Raw genomic sequence first — 17,843 nt, 5'->3', positions numbered from 1 at the left:
AGGTTCACTCGTATCTCAAGGTACCAAATATACTTTTAATATAAAGCACTCTTATCAAAATGGTGTTGGAAGACTTTATTGCCACACTTAAAAACACAAGCAAAGTCCTTATGTTGACCTGCAGTTTAATTTGAAGTTCGAGTTTTGCAAAGGTACTTCAAAAACAACACAAGCATAAAACAAAACGCTCTCAAACAAACGACATTTCCAAGATGATTATGCACATGACTTGCGCCACGGATCCCTTTGAAGTACAATCCAGTAATTACTGTTATTTGGTCATGTAATTAGTGTTTAGATCAGGTAGTAGATGTGCAACGGTGATTTCTGACCCGGAGGCAGGAAGATCAGCGCACTCCCAGGATAAAATGTCCGAGGTCACTTCTCCTTGTTGTCGGGTCACTGTGACACGGTGCCACCGCTAATACGTTCTCATGTGAAAACAAAAACTCCACTCACTCTCTCAAATCGACCTGGAATCGAAAATGCTTTGCCTTCCAAAAAAAGACGTGGAGGTGAAGTGAATTGGAATGTGAGATTATTGTGAGCAAAACATTTAACCCGTGTTCAATCTCAGCGTGGCTGCAGGTTCCATGTGTTGCACCAGGGGGCAGTAAAGACCCATAAAGCGCTCCTGCCTCGAGCTTCTGATGTCGTTAACCATTTTACCCGTTCAGCTTCCTAATCACGCGCATAGGGGGTTTCAAACTTCTACATTGCGAGCCGTCGCGTTCAGGGTGCATTCACAGAGCTACAGTCCGGTCAAAAAGTGACCCTAAAAGAACCGTTCATAAAAAAAAACTTCCAGTGTTGCACGAATGTAACGATTCTGCAAGCAAGAGTGGCACAAAGTATCTCTAAAGAAATTGTTGATTGTGTGGAAGCGACTGTTTAATTGTGCATTTGAGGTCTAATAAAGCTGCTTTCCGCTATAGCGTTCTCTGGAAAATTCTGTAACGTCGCAATGGCTCCCTCTTGTGGTAAGCAATAGAATCACAGCACAAGTGCACTTCAGTTGTATAACTTTAAAATCTGTACATAAAAAAAACGAAAAAGTAATGACATATGACTTTGGTCATAAATCTAGTTACCAATCAAATCTTGATTTTGGTGTATCGTTCCAGTTGACCAAGGAGCTTCTCCCCCCTGGCCCCCCAATTTCTAACATTAATCCATCCATCCATCCATCCATCATCCATCCATCCATCCATCCATCCATCCATCATCCATCCATCCATCCATCCATCCATCCATCCATCCATCCATCCATTTTATTTCCCGCTTATCCTCACGAGGGTCGCGAGTAGTGCTGGAGGCTATCCCAGCTGCCAACAGGCAGAAGGCAGGATACAACGTGAACTGGTTGCCAGCCAATCGCAGGGCACATCGAGACAAACAGTCGCACTCACAATCGCACCTAGGGGCAATTTAGAGGGTCTAATTAATGTTGCATGCTTTTGGGATGCGGGAGGAAACCGAAGTGCCCGGAGAAAACCCACTCAGGCACAACAGAGAACATGCAAACTCCACGCAGGCGGGTCCGGGATCGATCACGGATCCTCAGAACTGTTTAGGCCAATGCGTTACCAGCTGCTCCCCCACACCGCCTACTTTATGTTATATCAATGTCAATAAAAATCTAATAACGTATCCAATCTTTCGTCAGAAATGTAGATACCAATCTTAATTTTGATGTATTGTTCTGGTTGACCAATGAGCTCCCCCCCCACCCCCCAAATTTCTGACACACTAATCAACTTTCTAAATTTTTACCTATTACTTGAAGGTTTAATGCTTGTGTGTGTTGACATTTTGAAGAGAGTAAAGAAACAATCATGCCAAGCTATGTCCACATAATATACGTATTTGACCCAATTGTGAGATACATAATGCCGTTTATTGCCATGTTGACCTCCCGCTTTCTCGTCGTTCAGGAAGTAGAAATAAAATCATAAACCTTTGGACCATGCGAGAAGCACTCCCTTGGTGTTCATCCGCAAAATCCCAGTACCTCATTGTTAATAAATCACAAAATTGTCACGAGATCTTGGTCAAATTGTCAGAAAAAAAAAATTATAATAATTGTACCGTCATTGCTAGCTTACTAGCAACCTTGTATTGCTCAGTGACTGTTCTGACAATGTCTCAAAAACGATTCTTTGTCTCGTAGAGCGGCACCAACTAGCGGAGACAAATTCATTGCGTGTTTTTAAAAATAAAGATGATTGTCATTCTGAATCGATGTCTAATCAGTAATCAATCTTGCGAAATTACTTAAACAAAACCGGCACGGCGACAAGCACGATCGACATCAACAGAATCGTCCTCAAAGGTTGAAGTGATCGGGCTCCATCCCTGACCTTGTCTGGAAACGCCTGAAGTTTCAGTCCAGACCAGTTTAGGAATTCAACATCCTCAGATGAATTACAAGAAATGTGCCTTCCGGAATCGGCGCTCCTCAGGGAACAATTGAAGGTCCCGTTGGGATTCCATTCCAAGTGACTGCGAATGGTCAGCCACCCGCCTTCCCCCACGCTTTTAAATGTCTTCTGCCTTACAGGTCCGTCCGACTGGCTTCGGGAAGCGTGAGACCAGAACACGTCTGCGTTGGGATAGACGTAGCTGAACGTGCAGACGGGACCGTCCTCGGACATGACGCCTTTGGCCGCCCCGCAGCACTCTGTGGAGCAGACCATCCAACTGGAATCAGTGCGAGCGCTTGTGCCAAACTCAAAACAATGAATTGATGAAGACTTTCCAGTTTTAAAGTAGCAGTAACAGTTTCAGTACAGTAACATGTCTCTTCAAAAGTGCTTCCTTCGTTCTGGGTCTTTTTTTTTTTAAAGTCATAATCAGGACAAGCCGAAAGGAAATGAAGAAGGTCTGTAACTGCAGTAAGTGATTAAATTATACTAAATCAATTGTATTTTTACATGGTTTTACCATCCATAACAAGGTATTTGAAAGTTATTTTGATCCTCTTGAACATTTTGCATGTGTCCAGAAATCGTCCGTTCTACTTTCCCCTTGAAGAATTCCTCTAACATTATAACCGGGATTCTGTCTTTTTTTTTTTTTTTTTGATTTTTTTTTTAATAGAGGCTAAAGCAGTGAATTCTTGCAGAATAGATTTCATATCAATGTCATAAACTGAATATGAGGTTCAATTTAAAAACTAATAATATTGATGGCGAGGAGAAGAACCGCCACTGGCCCGAGGACTGGCTGGCGACCAGTCCGGTGTGTATCCGGATCGTGATCATCAGCTTTTAACTTCCATCGATTTCCCACTTAAAAGGCTCATTTTATGTTTATGGGTTTCCATTTCATTCACGAGGGGAGAAAATCCTTTAACGGCACTTACAATTGCAACAAAACCAATAAATTTGGCGGCACGGGGACGACTGATGACTAACGTTCCAATGATCCAGCAGTTTAGGCCACCAAATATGTCACTTGCAATGAAACTTTAGAAAATACCGAGAAGAACTCCAAATATTTGACCAGTTATCAGTTCGCCTAAACGTGAAGTTAACATACTGTCCGCACTCGCAGGATTATGATTAAGATTGAATATGTATTAGGACGAATACTATGGAAGTAGATTAGTGCCACCAGGATTTGAATTTGAAATATAAAGTGATCACATTTTCAATAGTTGTATTTCAGGGCAACTTTTCAATGTTAACAATTCAACTGGCTAAAATTCACCGTCTGTGCCACCAGGCAGGGTTACTTCAGGTCAGAACCGAACAGCCAGCCAATCCAGTTACAACTTTCTTAGTATGTGATGTCACGTGACAAAGAAAGCAGAACTGCGATTGGCTGGGTGTTCTGCCTGGTGGCACAGACGGCGAATTTTTCAATTTCAACTATTGAAAATGTGATCACTTTACGTTTCAAATTGAAATCCTGATGGCACTAATCTACTTCCATAGAATACCCATAGCTTTTTTTTTGTGTGAAAAATGTGCAATTACTTCCTGAGGTGACATGCACGCTAAAATGACAGCGTTATGTGACGTCACGCTCATTCGACCCCGCCCACTATTGCTATTTTGAAAGTAGTCCAGGGACGCTTTGTCCAATGCACTTCCCTGATTAAAAGCAATAAAAGCATCATATCACGGAGGATTTGGTCACGGTATATTGATTAATATATTCTTGGAGGTATTTCATGTGGCATTTGAGCCAATGTGGTAGTCGTGTATGGCACTTGAGAGCAAATTTCTGTCCACAAAACAAGCAAATGTTTGCTAATGCTAACGCGATTTAGCATTGGGCCTGGTTGAACCAATGCGGCCCATTTTCAACCTGTTGGAGAGCCAGCGATGACGGCACGCAAGTATGACTTTTTTTGGTGACTTTCTTTTGCGTATTTTGTCTTTTACTTTGCATTCCATTCGCGCTTTGGATGTGATTGTAACTTTGTGGTCGTCCTGCCACAGACATTGTGAGACCCGACATGACTTGTATTTGTTAATATTTCCATAGCACAATGTACTGATTCAATTTGATGTCGTAGACATGCGTCTTATATTTTAAAGTGTTGGGAATATTACTAAAAATGTTACACTACATGTATATTAAAAATGGGGATCAATTTAAATAAATGATGTGACACAATCATATAACTCGAAGAATAGACAACAAAATATTTCAGAGGTGTTGGAAGGATTACATGAATGCAACAAACGTTACATCCATCCATTTTCTTTGGCCCTTATCCTCACGAGGGTCACATGGGGAGTGGCCGGAGCCTATCCCAGCTGTCAACGGGCAGGAGGCGGGGTACACCCTGAACTGGTTGCCAGACAATCGCAGGGCACATGAAGACAAACATTCGCACTCACAATCACATCTAGGGGCAATTTAGAGGGTCCAATTAATGTTGCGTGTTTTTGGAATGTGGGAGGAAACCGGAGTGCCCGGAGAAAACCCACGCAGGCATGTGGAGAACATGCAAACTGCACACAGGCAGGTCCAGGATTGAACCTGGGACCTCAGAACTGTGAGGCCAATGCTTAACCAGCTGAGCCACCGTGCCGCCAACTAATGTTACATGACTCGGGATAATGTAAACCCCTGAATTATTTGTCGCCATATTTTCACCCCCCCGGGTGTCGATGGTGTACAAACGTTTGGAGGTGTGGACTGACCTTGCAGCTCTATCCAGCTATATGCGTGTGAAATCCCCCAGTTTGAACGCAGTTTGCACATGTAGCGGTTTGAGGCGCCGCTATCCTCCGGCTGCACTTTTGCAAAGATGAGTGACAGCTGGCCTCTTTTGTACTCGCAGCGGAAGGGGCTTTTTGTCTTTCGGCTGTGGTTCAATTTCCCCTCGCCGTCCACTTGACACAAAGGCTTGCGGTTTTGGGACCACTCCATGTGTTTGACCGAGAGCCCGTCCCTCCGCGACGACGCGTTGCAGCGCACTGCCACTTGCTTGCCGCACTCAGCTGTAACGTTGCTGACGCTCACCAGTGCTGGAAACAGATACACGGTCAGTGGATGGAGAACTTCCGAATAGCCCGATCTCACAATAATGTTAGAATTAGGGCCCTCCGATTGGAGTGGTTCCGATATTTGGAAGAATAACATTTCGATACAGCGAATTTTCCCAACCCCGATAGAATACATCCATCCATTTTCTTAGCCGCTTATCCTCACGAGGGTCACGGGAGTGCTGGAGCCTATCCCAGCTGTCAACAGGCAGGAGGCGGGCTACACCCTGAACTGGTTGCCAGCCAATCGCAGGGCACATAGAGAAAAACAACAGTCACACTCCCAATCACACCTATGGGCAATTTAGAGTGTCTAATTAATGTTGGGTGTTTTGCGGAATATGAGAGGAAACTAGAGAAAACCCACGCAGGCACGGGGAGAACGTGCAAACTCCACACAGGCGGGTTGGGATTGAACCCTGGACCTCAGAACTGTGAGGTCAACGCTTTCCCGCTGCTATACCGTGCCGCTAACCCTACAGCAAATATTGAAAAGAAAAAAAAAAAAAAAAAACACAGCTGGGATAGGTTCCAGCACTCTCCTGCGACCCTGGTGAGGATAAGCGGCAAAGAAAATGAACGGATGGATGGGACTGGGATATGCTGGCGTATGAAGAAGTCGACGTGATGGGAAACAGCTTTTACCCATCAATTGCAACACTGCCAACGTAATCATATTTCAACAATAACTGCACTCTAGTCCATTATTGTAATTGATGAAACATTTTCTTATTGCTCATCAGGGAGATAAAGTCAAGCGCTCCTTTTGAGTGACATAGCTCGATTGAGACGGAACCAAAATAAACCAAAACAAAGATACGGCGGATGCATACCTTGTGTCGAAAAAGTCAATTCAGTTAGAATGCAGGCAAAGAGCAGCCTTGCGAATGTCATCCTGGGTCCTCGCTGTAACACAGAAAAAAAAAATGTATTAAGATGGCAGAATGATAAAACGAGCTCTGCTCCTCGCCGAGGCTTTTGCTTTCGGTTTCTCGTGCGTCGGGTCCTCCGCATCCAGCCCCGAGTACACACGATGTTAATAATTAAAGAATCATAAAGCAACTCAAGCACGTCCTCTCGCATAAAGGAACGTTCTGGGGAGGGTGAAGAAAGGGGGCCAAGTTGTGAGGATGTTGGTGCAAGTGTGTGCGAAAGTCAGCCTTCTCAGATCCTTTTGACGTCGAACTCACTGTTGGAATGAAAAGGGACTTTGTATGAATGCGTTTGATGGGCCACATTCGACTGTTGCTGCTTTGAGTCCGTTGCTGCCAGCTTGTAGTAATGACTGCAGATTGTTAAGTTCCCGGTGGAGGCTTGCTCAAGGGTTGTCAATGCCCACCTCGTTTTAGTTCAGGGGCCACGTTCTCCCCAAAATGCTTATCCCAAGTTTGGTCCAATGGTTAGCCTACAGAATTTGGTTTTCACACGCCATGACCAGCAAAGTAACACTATTTACATTTCGACTAACAGGTCAAACGTGGGAGTAAAGACATTTTAACATACAGTGAACCCACATATATATATTATGATATATATATATATTGGGGGAACCTAATCTTTCCCATTGAACCATTTTTGTGCTTATAAAAAGGTCGCTTTGGCAACATCTAGTGGCATCTTGGTGTCAAGCGCACATCTTAAACTGAGGCGAGGAGTGATGGGCACATATAGTACAGGACTCTGCGAGCAACAGTTTGGTTTCATTGCCGAGAAAGATTACCACAGCTGCATTATTTGCCTTGAGGATGCCAGTGGAAAAGTACAGAGAAGGTCAGAAGGAGCTACATGGTGTCTTTGTGGATCTAGAGAAAGCCTATGACAGAGTACCAAGTGAGGAACTGTGGTACTGCGTGCGTAAGTCTGGTGTGGCGGAGGAATATGTTAGAATAGTACAGGACATGTATGATGGCAGCAGAACAAGGGTGAAGTGTGCCTTCGGTGTGACAGAAGAATTTAAGGTGGAGGTGCGACTGCGTCAGGGATCAACTCTGAGCCCCTTCCTGTTTGCAGTGGTAATGGATAGGCTGACAGATGAGGTTGGACTTCAATCCCCTTGGAGTAGTTTGACTACCTTTTTTTTTTCTCGTCATTTCTATAGCACGGATAAGGATTACCACGGTAGTACGTCAACATTTTGTCAGATCACACAGTTGACGTGACTTGCAGTGTTGCGGTTTGTTTTACAGGATATGTCAACTTTTATCCTGGACGACCCGATTACTCATAATGCTGAGTATTATCTGTAGCTTCAGTGGGATTTGCTGCAGGTCAGCTAAAAGGCTGCCGTTGTTTGAAACTGGTTGAATAAATATTGACGCTAATCTCGCAGTCACTGACGAAACTCTTCATGGTCAGGTGAGGTGAGACTCTGGTGGTCCTGGCGAGGGAGGAAGCTGTGATAATTACGTGAAGGCCCCCCCTGATGGGGAGAAATACGTCTTCTACTGGTCCTTTTAAAAATGCCTTACTGGTGCGTTGTTGTTGTTCATTCCTCAGAACATTTCCGATTCTGTCTTGCCGTACTCGTAAAACCTGCAAATGTAGTGAATGTTTTCAACAGTTCTCTCTCTCATTGCCATTAAATCGAAGAGATGTGTTGTATCCTTCAGTCGTTGCCAACCGCTTGGAAGATTTCCCCGTTCTTCCCATTCTGTCAGAGATGTTCTCTTCAGATGTTTTGGACAAAGAAAGATCTGTGACGCAGCGGCCTGCAGGGATGTGTCTGCACCCTGAAGTGGAGCATCAGGGCCGGCAAGGCTTTCTCAGCCCGCATAAACACTTATCGAAAGGAAGGACTGAACGTTGTCCACATTAATACAATTTTTTTATTTAAAAGAATTTGTATAAATGTCCTTTCTTAGAATCTCGATTCCATTAATGTAATAGCATTTCTGTTGGCTGCATTGCTTCTGGTCGAGTTTTGAATTTTCTTATCCCCCCCCCCAATCAGATTAAAGTCTCTGTTTATGTTCCCATGTCAGTGTAGTCCGGCCAGGGCCTTCTGAATTAGTATTAATGGCCTATGTAAACTATATTTGCAACTTTTATTTCATCCATCAGAGTTCAAATTCATCTTCTCTCATCAACAGATTTTCATCTTTCGGTTTGATTATTTGATTAGTTAGTTGATCGGCGTAAACCTTCCTGATCTGCACACAGGGGACCACCACTGTCGTTTTCCACGCGCACACTGGTCACCAGGAGATCTGTTACTTGGGCTTCTGGGCAGAGTATTTGCGGGCTTTTTTTTGGGGGGGGATTATCCACCTCCGGAGGACAGAAAATTTGGTAGCAACTGGGCCTGACTGGCGAACAGACGCTGAGCAAAGGTACCTCTGGCAGCCTCGAGGATTCAGAAGTGAAGCGGAATTAGCAGCACTTTTCCTGACCAGGGAAACATTTTGATCGTCAACCAGTTGTACATCAACAAAAATTTGACTTCCAACCGATAGATTTAGCGTTACAGTAATACGGTTAGGAGCCGTGGCTAACGTCGGCTTGTTTGAAGCGATAATGCTAGCTTAGCGCTGCTAGGGCTGCACAAACAGATGTTTTGAACAGATCTAGTTGATTTGTGACACAAACGCACCAAGCGCCCGCCCCCGCCCTAAATGCGCCACAGCTAATGTAGGATGAGCTGCAATTGGAGGGAAGTCAAACGCAGATTTAGGCCAAACACAAATGGTATATGTTGTTTATTTTAGGATCACGCTAAGACCTGACAACTTGGCCCCGGTCCTTAAGTCTTCTTTTTGATTTGGAGAAGAGAAAAAAATAAACGCTGCCCTCGGGATCCAGAACAAACATTTTGGCTTAACAAAGATGATGAGAATCAGTTTAAAACGAGACTGTCAGAGATGACAGCAAAATCTAGCAAAGTTTATTACTGCGGTTGGGGTTCGCAGTAGTGTACAGCTGAAGTAGGTCGTTCTGAGAGATGTTGCATTTTTGCTCATTCTCAATGGTTTGCTTCATAAATTTATAAAAATGTTAAAAACAAAAACTCTGTTTTAAGTGTTTCAATTTACGTGAAAAAAAAAAAAAAATCAGACAGAGTAACCATCAAAATACAACAATTAAGGAGATTTGTCTGGCCATCAAGAATCTGCTGGAGCCAGGACGAATATCACAATTCTCCCAGAATCGTTCAAAAAAAAAAAAAAAAAAAAAAAAATCAAGTTCTGGTTTCGACACCTGCCGACCCAATGCGTCAATCAAAACTGCTACGCTTGGAATATTTCGAGTCCTCCGATATAGATCTGGAATCTTCATTATGGCTTGGAGAGTTGTTTTGCCTGCGTCTTTTGACATTTTTTAAGCGATTACAAATCCTTTTATGACGGCATCAATTAATTTCAGATGTTTACTGTTTGCGGCAGGTTCGCGGTATGCGTCCCAGGCAAATTGTGGGGGTTCACCCTACAAATACACGATTACTGTGTCCCAAATTGATGATCCTATCTGACTTTACTCGCACATCTACTTTGTGAAATCTGGGCCTGGAAGAAGCTACGGTAGAGATTAGCGTTGTCATTTTGTGTTTGTGTAATTTCCTTCAAAAAGGATTTAGAAAAATTCCTGCGCACCTTAAGGGTGCAACTACCCTGATCAAAGTTAATCGAAAAACAAGGAATTCCAAAGGGGTGTTGCAAGCGGTCAATGGCGCTAGCAGGGACAAAGCTCCTCCGCCGCAGTAGCAATTAGCCCTCCCCGCTTCCACGTAAACACTGCGGGCATTGTGCTTCCCCATCTGCGGTTTTGTCGCACATCAATCGCGGCATTTACCCGAAGCGTGCGACGGGGCTTTCTCGGAGAATCTAACGACGTAATTGTGATCAGAGAGCAGCTGCGCGTCACAGCTGGCGGCGCCTTTGAAGGGAAGAACGGGAATGAGATTATCAATGGGTCGATACGTGCCGCGATGGCCTCGCGGAGGAAGTCGTCGTCACGGAGACATGGGGCTAATTATGCTGGGAGTTCATGTCAAAACGCAACGCCGGGGGATGCAACTGAAGACTTTCCAAGCCTAAAGCGAAGCGTAAATTACAGCTTTTCCGTGGTTGGTGGTGTTTGTAATGAACTATGAGGGCGGTTCAGGTAGTAGTTTCTGTAGCTGGGGATTGGATCGCCAAGGTCGCCGCCTTTGGTCAGCGCCCAGCTCGCATCGCATCCCGACCCCTATGGCCTCTCTCACAGGTGGTGAGCCCATGAGAAGAGCCCAAGTGGAGGAGTTCAAGTATCTTGGGGTCCTGCTCACGAATGAGGGAAGAATGGAGCGGGAGATCGACCGACGGATCGGTGCAGTGTCTGCAGCGATGCGGACTTTGTATCGGTCCGTTGTGGTAAAGAGGGAGCTAAGTCGAATGGCGAAGCTCTCAATTTACCAGTCCATCTACGTTCCTCCCCTCACCTATAGGCATGAGCTGTTGGTCCTGACTGAAAGAACGAGATCCCGGATAGAAGCGGCCGAAATGAGTTTCCTCCGCAGGGTGTCCGGGCTCTCCCTTAGAGAACGGGTGAGAAGCTCGGTCATCCGGGAGGGGCTCAGTGCCGAGCTGCTGCTCCTCTGCATTGAGAGGAGCCAGATGAGGTGGGGGGGCCATCTGACTCGAATGCCTCCTGGACGCCTCCCTGGTGAGGTGTTGCGGGCGTGTCACACTGGAAAGAGACCCCGAGGACGACCCAGGACAGGCTGGAGAGACTCTGTCTCTCGGCTGGCTCGGGAACGCTTCGGGATCCCTCCGGAAGGGCTGGAAGAAGTGGCTGGGGAAAGGGAAGTCTGGGTAACCCTGCTGAAGCTACTTCCCCCGGGACCCGACCCGGAAAAAGCGGTAGATAATGCATGGATCGATTGGTTCTGGTACTTGGTGGCAGCTTGACTCTCATCCATTTTCTACAGCAATTGTCCTCATTATGCTCTCAGGTATAGATTAATTTTGCACCAAATTTTTCTCCATCCCACTCTCCCGTTCCATAAAATATAATTCAATTTTTTTTTCCACTGGATGATGTCATGACCATTCCTACCTTCTTTGTATATACAGTATTTCAATTCTTTTTTTTTTTTTTTAATGCGCTACTGTACCTTCTCTCTCATTGCTATATTTCCCAGCCCAAACCTTGACTTTTGGATGCGCTCCCAGATGCGATTATAGGTTGTAAAAGCTACTTTGTGATTAAAAGTGCTGCATATGGCCTCCGTCCAGACTTCTACTTAAAGCGAGCACTCGTAGATTTTCATTGCCAGACTCCTCAGACGCCCTCAATCACGCAGTTTGCTTGATGATAAAAAGTCACGAGTGTCCTAATTATCGTGAGAGTAAAGCGGCCTTGTGCATTTGTTGTGTTAATCAATAAGGGTTTTACAAATGTTTGCAGCAGCTATTCGTCGAAAACAAGTTCTACAGTTTAGCGTTAAAAGCCGTAATACCCTTTGCTATAATATCTCAATCAATCATTGAGAGGAAAATGAGTTAATCTTCTTGTTCATCAAAACAGGCTGTGGTCTTTGGGTAATAAACCTTCGGTACAATGGGGAGGAAGCGCATTTCCTGTTCCCTACATCGAGAGGTGTTTGTGCTGCACAGGAAAGCGCTATCTTCAAATAGTTTCCTCGTGTACAAAACTCACGTTTATTGGTTTGGTGGAAAACGCATCCTCTGGACAATCTTTACTTAATCGCTGAAAGCTATTTGATCATTCCAGAACACTGCAGTGAAATCAGGATTGCAGTCCATAGTTCCAGTAGCAGAATGCAGTATTGCTCTGTCAAGCGGCGCATGTCCAATATCAATCTTTCACACTTGAATCGTTTTGGGGCGATGTGTGGATTTAGCAGTGATCTCGTTTGATTTGCGTCCCGCGGCAGAGACTCAGCGAAAAAAAAAAAAAAAAATTGCCAACTACAAAATCCCGTCGTGGGAGAAGAGAGCGAAAGATGATGTAGCGCAAATCAGGGTCCTTAACGTTACATCACAAACATAATGTTACCACTGTGGGTTGCGCAGTTTTTTTTAAAAATTATCTAAAGACAGTGTAACACAACCACAGCGGTACATTCAGTGTGCTTTTTTTGCTCAGCTTTGTCACTGTGTGATATACGGCCAAGTCGGGTAATCTGCAAGTGGTAAAACTTTTGAGCCAAGTAGCTGAAAATCGTGGCAAATGTGGCCGGAAAGAAATGAGAGGAAAATGGATCATCATCGTATATTTTAATGGAGGAGAGTTGGAGATTTGGCAGCTTCAAGAGAAATTTTATATAACTAGCAGACGGCACGGTGGAATCAGCTGGTAAAGCGTTCTGAGGTCCCGGGTTCAATCCCAGACCCGCCTGTGTGAAGTTTGCATGTTTTCCCCGGGCCTGCGTGGGTTTCCTACGGGCACTCCGGTTTCCTCCCACATCCCCAAAAACACACAACATTAATTAGACACTCTTAATTTCCCCTAGGCGTGATTATGAGTGCGGCTGTTTGTCTCAATGTGCCCTGCGATTGGCTGGCGACCAGTTCAGGGTGTACCCCGCCTCCTGTCCTTTGACAGTTGGGATGGGCTCCAGCATTCCCTGCCACCCTTGTGAGGATAAGCGGTAAATAAAATGGATGGTTAACTAGCAGAACAATGGCTTGATTATTGATGGTTTGAAATAAAACTCGCTCAAACGTTGTCCGCATTTTACAGCGCGCAGCTCGCAAGAAGGCTCTACCGCTATCTGGCGTTCTTGTTTGGCCTTGGCTGAGGTCGGACTTAAGAGCTGCCGTTTGTCAGTGTTGTCATGCGGTTTCAAATCCTTTTTTTTTTTTTTGTGGAAATATATATATATATATATATATATATATATACACACACACACACACACACACACACACACACACACACACACACACACCATATTTTCCGCACTATAAGGCGCACCATATTATAAGCCGCACCTTCAATGACTGACCTGTTTTTTTTTTAATTCATATATAAGGCGCTCCGGATTATAAGGTGCATAGATTAGATGCTACAGTAGAGGCTGGGGTTACATTATCCAACCATTAGATGGGCAGCACTAAAGGCTCAATATTGACCCATATATAAGGGTCACCTGATTATAAGACGCACTGAGAAAAATTAAAGGCTCCTAGGTGCGCCTTATAGTGCGGAAAATACGGTACTCTTCTTTTACTTTATTTCGGGACACAGACTGAAATGGGCAGATGCGTCCTTGCTGGGGGAAGGAAGGCCTTCCATTTGGAGGGAGGCTAGTGGAGGAATCGTGGCGGCGTTGAGCGTAAAACAGGCCTCATGGAAAACGTCCATAAAAAAGCAGGGTCGTCGTTCCCCGAGATGAATCGAGGAAACGAGCATCTGTCTGAGCGGCCCCCTTTTGTAAGTAAGCGAGCCTCACCTAGTTCCGTCCGCATTTTTCTTCTCCTTCAATCGACGCTCATTTCAAAGCATCGCAGCAGAAAAGCGACACTGCGGGCTTTTCTTCTCCCTGCCGCATTTGTAAAATTTCACACGACGGCGGCCGACCTGCAGCGTCGAATGCGGCGTGATGGCGTTCGGCGCTCGCCTCGCGCGAGGAGAGTGAAAGGCGGCCGGTCAAATCACTCATTTGAAATCGCTAAAACCGGCAGCGAGGCTGTCAGCGTGGATGTCACAAAGCAAAAAGTGCCAAAGACGGATGCAAGTGCAGATGGAAACGGATCGCGAGCTGATGGCTCGCTAATCCTTTGGGCTTTTCCTCGGGGAAGCGTCAAGAATGGCACTTCAAAAAAATAAAATAAATAATAATACAAATCAATTCCTTGTACACAAAGGAGGTCTTTTCGACTTTGACATTTTTGACTGAAACTTATGTTTTTATTTTGCCAATGGTTCTCAATCCGAAATTTTAAAAAAAAGAATAAAAATATGCTCATGACCAACATTAAAATACTGTCGCGTAGCATCCAAAGTGAGGTTTTCTTTTCAAAACAAAATCTAATATCGTTGTAAGACACAATAACATTAAAAAAATCAATTTAAGTAAGTTTCTTTCGGCTTGTCTAATTAAAATGTATAAAAGTGAAATGAAAATGGTGCCTGAATAAATGTTTCAAACTTAACATCAAGGCAAAATAACTGAAGTGTACTTAAGGCTGTGATTCATTTGCGCACCACTAAAGGGAGCCTGCGTCCCATAATTTGACAATCTGGATTATGACATTTCCATACATCAGATTGTGTTGCCAACAAATTACTTGTACATGAATGTGCATCAATGGATGAATGTAAAGTAGTTGAATAATATATATTTTTTGGTAAAAGTTTTACCTGTGTTTAAAGTAACTGTGCTCCATTTACAATTACATTTCTCACTATAGATCCTTTCCATCCATTTTCTTCACCGCTTATCCTCACAAGTGTCGCGGGGAATGCTGGCGCCTATCCCAGCCGTCAACGGGCAGGAGGCGGGGTACGCCCTGAACTGGTTGCCAGCCAATCGCAGGGCACATCGAAACAAACAGCTGAACTCACAATCTCACCTATGGACAATTTAGAGTGTCCAATTAATGTTGCATGTTTTTTGGAATGTAGGAGGAAACCAGAGTGCCCGGAGGAACACGCAGGCACAGGGAGAACATGCAAACTCTACACATGCAGGTCTGGGATTGAACCCGGGACTTCAGAACTGTGAGGCCAACGCTTTGCCAGCTGCTCCACCGTTCCTCCTCACCATAGATCGCTGGCATAAATTATGTCGATGAGTAAATGCACAAAATAAATGGGGAAAAATCAAGTTTGGGCCAATGAAGTGAAATTGGATCATTTCCCCTCCAAAATAATGAGTTAAAAATCCTTGCCAAAAAATGGTAAATTCCATAAATCATCCAAAATCCACAAAGGCCAAAGTGGTACAGTACACGTAGATCTGATCGAGAATAATTTCTGATATTTCGAATGAGATAAACTCAAGAAAAGTGGCACGGGGGGGGGGGGGGCAGCTGGTAAAGCGTTGGCCTAACAGTTCTGAGGACCCGGGTTCGTTTGCATGTCCTCCTCATGCCTGCGTAGGGTTTTCTCTGGGCACTCCAGTTTCCTCCCACATCCCAAAATTATGCAACATTAATTGGGCACTCTAAATTTCCCCTAGGTGTGATTATGAGTGCGGCTGTTTTTCTCGATGTGCCCTGCGATTTTGCTGGCAACCAGTTCAGAGCGTACCCCGCCTCTTGCCCGTTGACAGCCGGGACAGGCTCCAGCACTTCCCGTGACCCAAGTGAGGATAAGCAGCAAAGAAAATTTTACAATTTACGAACCCCTATCTTAGCCTTTTAGTCAGCTGTGTTAAGCGGACTCTCGTTAGCATCTATGCGATTGAATCAACAGAAAGGGTGCAGCAGCACGTGCAGACAGACAATATAGTTACTCGGCTAATATCACAACTAATATTTAGTGGTATACAAATGGGCTGAGGGGAGATGTCTCAGTGAACGCCAACGATGATTTGAAATTGAAGAGTGACGAGCGCGGTCACGGAACGAATGCGACTTGTATCTCAAAGCACCAACGCAGTTTTTTCCTGCTTTTGTTGTTGTTAAGTATTACCAAAATGGAAGCATATTTTCATCAAGCTCATGCACGGGGATGCGCCTTTCGTCGTCACGCGGCGAGAACACCTCCGTGACTCGATCGGTTGTGCTTTCAAGAACGGTCGCAGCGGCGCTTACCTCCCGTTGTCGTCCGACGGTCGTGGATGTCTGGTGGCGTCTGAGCGGCGGCGTGCACATCTCCGCCACTTTTCGGTGCTGACTCACTTCCTTGTAAGAACTCTATTGTCTCGCAGTTAACCTCACCTTCCCGTCAGAAGTACTAAATATGCGGCCGAGTTGGAAGGTACGGTCCCTTCCCTTCCCTCTCCCTACCTTCCTTCCTGACTTGGGAAGCAACGACGTGTTTTGTTATTACTTTCAATGTTCACACACTGAACACCGTGTACAGGAAATGGTCCATATTACCGGACGCTGAAATGTCTTTTTAAACATCTTCCGCATACTGCCATTGGGAATCTGACAATAATTTACAGGGAAAAAACATAATTGCTGCTGTTGAAAGTGACATCGTCGCTCTTGACCCAGGGGATGTCATTCAGGTCAAAATATGTGGAGATAATCACTGGAGAAAACCACGACTCATATTTTGCATGACTTCTTCGGAATTGGAGTCTTCCTCGCGCAAAATGTTAGTGCTGTGAACCTTTTCTTTTCGGATTATTCACTTAATTCAAAAATGAAATGTTTTTTGTTTTTCCACATTTCCTTTTTTGTTTTTCATTGGCTTCTCTCCCACAGCAGGAGGAAAAACTGTTTTGCGATGAAGTTTTTGGGCATAGCATGCAGCCCACTAGTTATTATTGGGGAGTTTTACTCTGAGAAAGGTCATAATCATAAATTTATTTACCGCAGTTCTTTGTGTTTGACATGCAATGACTTAAAAGCGTTGAAGTGGAGTGATGTAGAATACAGCACGTGTCCAATAATTATTCTATTTTTTATTGATGGGTAGTAATGTCAGTTGATGTATGTAAATATATACAGTATGATAATATATACCGTAATTTCCGGCCTACAAGCCGCGACTTCTTTCAAACGCTTTCAACCCTGCGGTTTAAGCGGTGATGTAGCTAATTTGTGCATTTTTTTTCTAACGGACGCAAGGGGGCACTCGAGCGGAAAAGGTAAGAGTGAGACCGGTGGAATATATGTGCCGAGGAAGTGACTTTTACCAGTCCGGCCCTGTTAGCACTGCGCTAACGTCTTACTGCCGTGTCTCAGTGATTTTTACCGGTATGTTTTCTTTTTAACGGACCCTGATAGCGCGGTGCTAGCATTAGCGTCAAACTCTCTGTGTACCGTATATCTCGTGTTTCAATCTGGCCATTTGTGCCTTTTACACAGCTGCGACGTATGTACAGTATGTACCAAATGGTATTTCCTTTACAAATGTACTGGGTGAGGCTTACAACCAGGTGCGCTCTGTCAAGAATTTGACGTAAAAAAAATTGCAGAAAAATGTTCCACTTTATTAGACTCACTGATAGTGTAGTGGTTCACACGCCTGCCTTTGCTGTGGGCAGCGTGGGATCGATTCCCGCTCAGTGATGGTGTCGATATCTACCCTGCGACTGACTGGTGAACGCTTCAGGGTGTAGTCCCTAGATAGGCTCCAGCTCTCCCGTGACCCTTGTGGGGATAAGCGGCTTGGATAATGGATGGATGGATGTTACACTTTCTAAATCGTACAATACTACAATTGTCGTGCATTTTGGATAAACGACTTTTTGACCATGTGAATCTTAGCATATTTTCCTCA

At 44.6% G+C, this 17,843-nt stretch overlaps 1 protein-coding gene and 1 long non-coding RNA gene across 2 annotated transcripts in view; one reads left to right on the top strand and one right to left on the bottom strand.

The window, feature by feature from the left end:
- LOC133505806 (uncharacterized) overlaps positions 1-17,843 on the top strand; it is a 47,343-nt gene that overhangs the window by 21,173 nt on the left and 8,327 nt on the right. Inside the window, exon 5 of the long non-coding RNA XR_009796344.1 lies at positions 2,561-4,345. This is a non-coding gene — a long non-coding RNA (uncharacterized LOC133505806). The remainder of the gene's footprint in view (positions 1-2,560; positions 4,346-17,843) is intronic.
- Positions 1,230-16,365, bottom strand: LOC133505804 (uncharacterized). Its single transcript, XM_061829271.1, has 4 exons — positions 16,202-16,365; positions 6,338-6,410; positions 5,160-5,486; positions 1,230-2,680 (listed from the first exon to the last, which is right to left on the bottom strand). The coding sequence occupies exons 1-4, from the start codon at positions 16,259-16,261 to the stop codon at positions 2,271-2,273; spliced, it is 870 nt and encodes a 289-aa protein (XP_061685255.1). The 5' UTR covers positions 16,262-16,365; the 3' UTR covers positions 1,230-2,270.

Source organism: Syngnathoides biaculeatus, chromosome 9, assembly GCF_019802595.1.
Source record: "Syngnathoides biaculeatus isolate LvHL_M chromosome 9, ASM1980259v1, whole genome shotgun sequence".
Classification (NCBI taxonomy): Eukaryota; Metazoa; Chordata; class Actinopteri; order Syngnathiformes; family Syngnathidae; genus Syngnathoides; species Syngnathoides biaculeatus.
The sequence above is the reverse complement of the archived record's forward strand: the minus strand, read 5'-3'. Positions and strand labels throughout refer to the sequence as shown.

Excerpts from the sequence above, each read along its gene's own strand:
- LOC133505804 (XM_061829271.1), bottom strand. The coding sequence starts at position 16,261 with ATGTGCACGCCGCCGCTCAGACGCCACCAGACATCCACGACCGTCGGA. Across the intron at positions 5,487-6,337 it reads ATTGACTTTTTCGACACAAG|CACTGGTGAGCGTCAGCAAC; the intron begins GTATGCATCCGC and ends ATCTGTTTCCAG. Across the intron at positions 2,681-5,159 it reads TAGCTGGATAGAGCTGCAAG|AGTGCTGCGGGGCGGCCAAA; the intron begins GTCAGTCCACAC and ends TCTGCTCCACAG.